This window comes from Cicer arietinum, chromosome 1, assembly GCF_000331145.2.
Source record: "Cicer arietinum cultivar CDC Frontier isolate Library 1 chromosome 1, Cicar.CDCFrontier_v2.0, whole genome shotgun sequence".
Taxonomy (NCBI): domain Eukaryota; kingdom Viridiplantae; phylum Streptophyta; class Magnoliopsida; order Fabales; family Fabaceae; genus Cicer; species Cicer arietinum.
Window position 1 is genome coordinate 20,465,180 of NC_021160.2, and position 8,826 is coordinate 20,474,005.

The 8,826-nt window shown below is 34.5% G+C and overlaps 1 protein-coding gene across 1 annotated transcript; it reads right to left on the minus strand.

The window, feature by feature from the left end:
• Positions 1–7,426: 7,426 nt before the first annotated feature.
• LOC140921121 (uncharacterized) lies at positions 7,427–7,789 on the minus strand. Its single transcript, XM_073371054.1, has one exon. The coding sequence runs from the start codon at positions 7,787–7,789 to the stop codon at positions 7,427–7,429; it is 363 nt and encodes a 120-aa protein (XP_073227155.1).
• Between the last annotated feature and the right edge of the window lie 1,037 nt (positions 7,790–8,826).

Below are 8,826 nucleotides of genomic sequence, written 5' to 3' on the forward strand. Positions count from 1 at the left end.
TCAATTTAGGACATTCGTCATGATTTTGAAATAATATAAAATTCATATTATTAGTAATAGTAATTCTTGAATATTCAAGGTTGGTTGAAATGTTTTAGTTAGACTTTTAGAAACAAAGAATTGTGAAGGGATTAAATTTGATTTATTTATAAAAGGAAATATTTTATGTGTGAATTATTGTTGACTTATTTTAGAGAATTAGATTGTGTTGGAGTTGCGTTGATTCTTAAAATAATAATAAAAATATATTTTTATGATGATTTTATTTAAAATTTAGATTAGTCACACAAGAGAAAAATAATTTACGCCAAGTTTTACTATGTGCTATTTTTTTTAGAAAAAAATGATAATCTAGAAGATTTGTTGTAAAAATAGTTTTTAGAAATCAGAAGAAAAAAAATATATATAACTATTTTACAAGTCTCGATGAATTAGAAAATTTTGTATCTAATTTTATATACATGATTTGATTTGATTTGATTTCAAAATATAGGTTAAAAAAAATGATTTTAAGAGTGCTTAAATATCTTGAGAGGTATTTGGTGGTTAAAGAAAGCCAGATTATCCTCAATCCTCATGATTAAAGAATGCTTCCACCAAAGATATTGGTGAAAATTTAGTAATCTTATTGATTTTAAAAGTAGTTAAAAAAAATCGTAAGATTTATTAAGAAGTAATCCAAGGAAAAGTTTGAAATTATGAAGAAAAATTATTTTATCGTATTAAAAGATTAGTGATCCTTTTAAAATAATTTAAGTGTTTGAAATCAAATTTTAGAGTATTGATTAACCACTAAAGTAATTTATATACTATGAGGTTTATTTTAGTTTTATGATTGTTATATTAACTTCGAGTAAAAATAGTTGCATACTTTATCTACTAATCGAAAAATCTTTGTTTCTATCTTTGTTAAATGATAAAGATTGATTAAAAGAAAAGTTAATTAATAATTTATTTTTGATAAATTTATAGTTATTGGATTGGTACAAGGATATTGTACATCATGATGTCAATTATTGAATTAATTATATGCATGTATATGATTATGTAAATATGAAATTGTTTCTGTTTCAAGTGTTCTAATTTTTGGGAATTAGTGTATAGAGTTAGAGTAGTCGAGAGCATTTAAAAGTGGAATAGTTTTATATTTCTTCAATAGAATTATTGATTATATATTGATGTTAGTGTCATTTCTTTTGTAACTAGTTGTAAATTACAAATAAATTATTGTGAATGTGTAATTAAGTGCGTTTGTAACTTGAAGTAAGGAGTAGGAGTTGTGGCGCAGCGTTCGCACTCCTGAACCACGTCAAAGATACTTTTAATTATTCATATTTGAATTTGAATGACTGCAGTTATAGTTCCTTAAGTAGTTGACTACATGAGTAGGAGGGACTAGCTACCCTGATGACTCGTCGTCAATAAAAGAGACAACGATAACTCATTATTTTGTTAGAAGTACCTTTTAATTTTATTTTTTAATAGTTCAAAAACATGTTCATTGCTTATATCAATTGAATGAATTTAATTATTAAATATATGTTATTGGGAAATAGTATCTCTATATTAGTTTTTTTTCTTTCTCCTTGATTATATATAGAGTATGTTTTTATAGAGTAATTGATTGTAAATCTAATATAATGTTTTTAAGTTGTTAGATGTGTTTATATTTTAAAAATTACTCTTTTTGTTAGACCTAAGTTAAATTTGTTGAATGTTTAGCGATATGATTTAGACTTTATTTTAAAGAATAAAACTAGTAATATTTGGTTTGAAAGAAATAGTTGAAATTGACAACGTACTTGGAATGTTTTTTATTTAACCAAACTAAATAAACTATGTTATTATTGACAAAATCTATATGTATATTTTATATGTAAATTATAGTGAGTAACTCTATGGTATTTTATTTCATAATTAAACGACAAATGTCATAGGTATTTTATTTCATAATTGAATGGTAAGTATTATATGTGTTAATTGATTTATTTTGTCATGTTAGTCTATCATGCTATGTTAGTTGTCTTATTAATTAATTATTATTACTCAATAGGGCTCAACCGTACGTGGTAAGCCCCGAATGAACATCTGAGAATTTCAGTATTCTCGTTCATCTCACGTTATTTTATACTCATAAAATCGAACCTCATCTCACCCCTTACCTCAATTGAAGATTTCGCCAAATGACTTATCTGTTAATTTGTCGCGTCTTCATCGACCGTCATCTCTGATCGTGATTGGGCTGTAGGCAGGAAGCGCTAATCCCTTCTATTCTCTTTTCTTTTTCTTCCGGTCTTTCTTTTTGGTAGGTTATCATCTATATAAGTATATATATATATATATATATAGCTTGGTAATTTTAGGTTTATTATTAAGCCTAATTGTGAAACACGGGTCTATCATATGGCTGATCTACCAATACTCCATTCTCATTATTAGAGTTATTATTATTAATATTATTATTATTATTATTATTATTATTATTATTATTATTATTATTATTATTATTATTATTATTATTATTTGCTCACCTTTTTTAACACAAATGTTAATAGACTGGTGTACTAATACACCTGTTTATTTCTGATTTATTTATTTTTATTTGCCCAATATCAATTTAAATAGTTATATTTATTGTTAATAATTTAAATAAATAATTAGGAAAAAAAAACGTAGGAAATTATCACACTTCAATAAATACACATATAATATAATTTATTACAATATTGCTATTATATATTAATTAAAAATTTGGGGTGTCACAGTTCTCCCCCCGAAAAAAAAAATTTCGTCCTCTAAATTAACCTGACGAAAACAGCTCTGGATACGAATCACGCATTTGACATTCAACTTCCCACGTAGTACTTTCACCAATAGCACCTCCCCAGACAACCTTAACCAATGAAATTGTCTTACCCCTTAATTCTTTTATCTTTCGGTGCTCAATATGTAGCTGTAAGGTCTCAAAAGTTAGATTCTCTTTTATTTGGACCTTGTCTGACTCAATGTGAAGGATCGAAAATGTACTTGCGAACTTGAGACACATGAAAGACACTATGAAGATTAGAAAGAGAAGGAGGTAACGCGATCTGATATGCCACATTACCAACATGTTTAAGAATCTGGTAAGGTCCTATAAATCGAGGAGTAAGCTTTCGCATTTTTAATGCTCGACCAACCCCAGTTGTTGGAGTAACTCTCAGAAATACATTGATATTTGAGGTTTTTCCTTCTTTTATCATGGTAACTCTTTTGCCTATCTGAGATGTTCTCATCTTTTCCTGAATCATTTTTACTTTAACAGTAGTTTGTTGAACAATCTCAGGTCCAAACACAAGGTTATCACCTGTCTCAAACCAACACAAAGGGATCCTACACCTTCTCCCATACAGCGCCTCAAAAGGGGCCATCCCAATGCTATAGTGGAAACTATTGTTATAGGTAAACTCTATAAGTGGCAAAAAGCTATCCCATCTTCCATTTTGTTCCAACACACAAGCTCTCAACAAATCTTCTAAGGACTGATTGGTTCGTTCAGTCTGACATCCTATTTGTGGGTGGTAGGCTGAACTCATCCTAAGGTTCGTACCTAAAACGCTCTGTAAACCTTGCCAAAACATAGAGGTAAACCCAAGGTCTCTATCTGAGACTATACTTGATGGGATTCCATGCAACTTCACAATTTCCCTTATGTATATTTCAGCCAACCTTTCCATAGAACAAGTTATGTTTATCGGAATAAAGTGAGCAGATTTAGTTAATCTATCCACCATAACCCAAATACTATCGTACCTTTTTGGAGTTCGAGGTAAGCCTACAACAATGTCCATAGAGATGCTATCCCACTTCCATTAGGGAATACTCAAAGGTTGCATCAAACCTGAAGGTTTTTGGTGTTCTACCTTAGACCTTTGACAGATCAAACAAGCATACACAAACTCAACAATATCTTTTTTCATTTTAGGCCACCAAAATATCTTCTTGAGATCCTTATGCATCTTTGAGGCTTCAGGGTGAATACTTAGACAACTCATATGTCCTTCCTCTAAGATCATCTTTCTTAACTCCTCTACACCGGGAACACAAATTTTCTCCTTAAATCTCAAAATTCGATCCACACCTATTTTAAAATCGGGTTCTCTCCCTTGGTCAATCGACTGGAACTTAGCCAAAAGGTATAAATCCAATTTCTGATTCTTTTCAATCTCTTCTAATAGTCCACTAGTTACCTTCAACATTCCCAATTTAATGTTTTCTGGTGTTACTTCACAAACATTGTCTCATGTTCAACTCCTTCTGGTCAAAAAGATACTTAAGGCTCTTATGGTCGCTAAAAACCTAAAATCTAGATCCATATAAATAATGTCTCCACATATTACGTACAAAGACAACTACTTCTAGTTCTAGGTCATGGGTAGGGTAGTTCCTCTCATGAATCTTCAGTTGCCTAGAAGCATATGCTATCATCTTCCCATCCTGCATAAGTACTCCACCTAATCCGGAACCACACGCATCACAATATACTACAAAGGGTTCACTAAGGTCAGGTAACACTAAGATCGGTGCAGAGGTCCATCGTTTCTTAAGCTCTTGGAAACTATTCTCACAATGGGTATCCCACACCAACAATTCCCCTTTTCGGGTCAACTTAGTTAAAGGTAAGGCCAACTTGGAGAATCCTTCTATGAACCTACGATAATAACCTGCCAATCCTAGGAAACTCCTAATCTCGGTCACTGATTTAGGTGTTTTCCATTCTAAGAGACTCTCCACTTTGGCAGGATCAACAGTTATTCCGCCTTTTGAAATTATATGTCCTAGGAAACTTACTTCCTGTAACCAAAATTCACAGTTAGACAACTTGAAAAATAATTGGTTCTCCTTAAGGGTTTTCAATACTATCCTTAAATGTTCACCATGTTCTTCCTTAGTCTTAGAGTACACTAAGATATCATCTATAAACACAACCACAAAATAGTCTAGGTAAGGATGAAAGATCCGGTTCATGTAATCATAAACACTTAAGGTCTCTAAATTGTTACAACAACTCACTATGCTTAACCATTACGGCGGACACACTCAAAGTCTTCCTACTCAAGGCATCGGCCACTACATTGGCCTTTCCAGGGTGATATTTAAGCTCAAAATCAAAATCTTTAAGAAATTTCATCCACCTACGTTGTCTCATGTTCAACTCCTTCTGATCAAAAAGATACTTAAGGCTCTTGTGGTCACTAAAGACCTCAAATCTAGATCCATATAAATAATGTCTCCACATCTTAAGTACAAAGACAACTGCTGCTAGTTCTAGGTCATGGGTAGGGTAGTTTCTCTCATGAATCTTCAGTTGCCTAGAAGCATATGCTACTACCTTTCCATCCTGCATAAGTACTCCACCTAATCCGGAACCACACGCATCACAATATACTACAAAAGGTTCACTCAGGTCAGGTAATACTAAGATTGGTGCAGAGGTCAATCGTTTCTTAAGCTCTTGGAAACTATTCTCACAATGAGTATCCCACACGAACAATTCCCCTTTGCGGGTCAACTTAGTCAAAGGTAAGGCCAACCTGGAGAATCCTTCTATGAACCTACGATAATAACCTGCCAATCCTAGGAAACTCCTAATCTCAGTCACTGATTTAGGTGCTTTCCATTCTAAGACACTCTCCACTTTGGTAGGATCAACAGCTATTCCACCTTTTGAAATTATATGTCCTAGGAAACTTACTTCCTCTAACCAAAACTCACACTTAGACAACTTGGCAAATAATTGTTTCTCCTTAAGGGTTTTCAAGACTATCCTTAGATGTTCACCATGTTCTTCCTTAGTCTTAGAGTACACTAAGATATCATCTATAAACACAACCACAAAAGAGTCGAGGTAAGGATGAAAGATCCGATTCATGTAATCCATAAACACTGCTGGTGCATTAGTAACACCAAAAGGCATAACCAAATACTCGTAATGGCCATAACGGGTCCTAAAGACGGTCTTAGGGATATCAAAAGGCTTCACTTGGATCTGATGGTAACCTGATCTCAGATCGATCTTACTAAACACACATGATCCTCTCAATTGATCCATAAGGTCATCTATCCTAGGTAGCGGATACTTAATCTTGATTATCACTTTATTAAGCCGACGGTAATCCACACATAACCTCATAGAGCCATCGTTCTTCTTAACCAACAACACAGGTGCACCCCATGGTGGCACACAAGGCCTTATAAATTGTTTATCTAAAAGCTCTTCCAATTGCTTCTTAAGTTTAACAATTCTAAGGGAGATATTCTATACGGTGCCATGGATATGGGTCCAGTACCTGGTACAAGGTCAATGCTAAACTCAATCTCACGCTCTGGTGGTAAACTAGTGACATCTTCAGGGAATACTTCAGGGAATTCACACACAATAGGAACATCTTGTATTACCACTTTTTCTTCAAATTCCAATGAGGCTAGGATCAAGTATAATTGGGCATATTCTCTCAAGAGTGCCTTCACTTGGTTGGCAGATATATTGCTAGGCTTATCCCTCTCTTTTGACTCCATGAATTCAATGGTTTTACTAAAAAAATCTACGCGGACACGGTTGGCAGATAGCCAATCCATACCAAGAATCACATCAACCAGACGCAAAGGTAAACACACTAAGTGAACTCTAAAGTCCCTTCCACACACATGGATAGAAATGTCAAGACAAACACTAGAGATATCAACAGAATCACTAGTTGAGGTATTCACAATCAAATCATACTACAAACGAGATACAGGTAGTCCTAAACGTCTAACACAGTCAAGAGACACAAAGGAATGAGTGGCACCACAATCAAATAGCACAAATAAAGGAGTATCACTTATGAGACACGTACCTTGGATCAAGTTGTCTTTCTTAGACGCTCCTGCACCACTGAGGGCAAAGACTCTTCCATTGGAATTAAGTCTGTTGGCTTGGGAACTCTGGTTTCCAGGTTGTGGAGTCTTCCTTGGGTAGGGGCATGTGGTGCTAATGTGCCCTTGTTGTTGACAATTAAAACAAATAATTCCATCATCTCTACATTCATATGCCATGTGACCCTGCTTACCACACCTGTGACATCGGATAGGAGTAGCTGGATCACCATTATTACCATTGTTGTTGCTCGAGACTTGACTCATGTTGTTACTATTGCCGTTACTAACTCCTTGTCCATTGGGGTTTCCTCTACCACTCCCATAACTATAACTGTTTACATTTCCTTTTTCGTTACCACTACTAGCTCCTTTTCCAGCTGAAAAACTGTATTGTTGATAATTCTGACGACTTCTAGATTTACTAGGAGGAAAAGAGTAAGGTTTTCCTCTATTATGATGCATAGGTCTCTTGTCCTTCATGGTTCCTGTGTTTCTGTAATGTGCATTTTCAGCACGACTATCCTCATCATAAAATCCTACTCTTATTCACTAGGGTAGGAAAGTCACGGATCTCTTGCATTCCAACCTGGTTCTTGATCTCTGGCCTAAGTCCCATTTCAAACTTGATGCACTTAGACTTTTCTCCTGCCTCTCCAACATAGAGTGGATAATACCTGGATAATTCCTCGAACTTAGTAGCATACTCTGCTACTGACATATTCCCCTGTTCCAATTTAAAAAATTCCATCTCCTTTCTATTATAGATATCTTCAGGGAAATACGTAATTTGAAACATGTTCTTGAATATAGCCCAAGTAATTGCAGTCCCTACATTATCTAAACGTTGGTGCACATTATCCCACCAATGTTCAGCCTCCTCCGTCAACATAAAGGTACCAAGATGCACTTTCTGACCTTCGGGGCATGCCACTCCTATGAAAATTTTCCAACTTCTTGCATCCACTTTTGAGCTCCATCAGGATTATAGTGACCTTCAAACGATGGAGGGTTAGCCTTGTAGAATTGATCCATCACCATGAATTTATTTATTTGCACATTTCCTTGGCCACCACTGTAGCTAGTAGCTTGAGCAATAGCTTGAGCAGAAATTTGTGCAACTTGAGTAGCAGCTTGCGCAGAGGCTTGTGCAGTAGCTTGAGATTCAGCCAAAGCTTGGAGAGCCTGCACTGTAACTCCAGCCATGGACTCTAAAGCCTTCAATCGCATCATCATTCCTTTCACTAGCCATCACTACCTACATCAATCAGATAAGCCAATCGAATATAGTGAGACACTTAGGGAAGTGAGAAACTAACTTAGCTCTACAACACTAACACAATAATGACCATAACCACAGAACACGTAATAGAGTACACGAGGAAACATAGCGAACACATTTACGGTCTGGTTGGACAGACCTGCTCTGATACCACTAATGTGACACCCTATTCCCCAAATAAAACAAATTTAATTTTTTTTATATATTTTTAAAACTATGAAATTCTTCAAATAACTAAATATACAAACTCTGAAACATATTTATTTATTATTAACATAAAGAGTATCAAATCATCCTAAACACGTCAAATAAATTCAAAGGTTCCATCAAACTTAACAACTTGAAATCACAATATCAGACAACAAAATCTTTTTTGATGTACACATACTTATGTTTTAAATTAGGTCAAATGTAGTCCCAACCCGATGTCACTTTCAAAACGGGAATCCCCAAAAATAAAATATGTTCGAAATAACGTTAACAAAAGATAGATAGTAAAAGTCTTCAAGATAAGACGAATTCCTACACTTCAAGAGTATTAGTCTTCACCTGCAGCTTGCGGCTCGTCTGCGTCCATCGCAAACGCCAAGTACAAATAACGAGGGGTTAGTATCGAAATTATGTAACAGTATAAAATACATGAGGAG

Excerpts from the sequence above, each read along its gene's own strand:
- LOC140921121 (XM_073371054.1), bottom strand. The coding sequence starts at position 7,789 with ATGTTGACGGAGGAGGCTGAACATTGGTGGGATAATGTGCACCAACGT.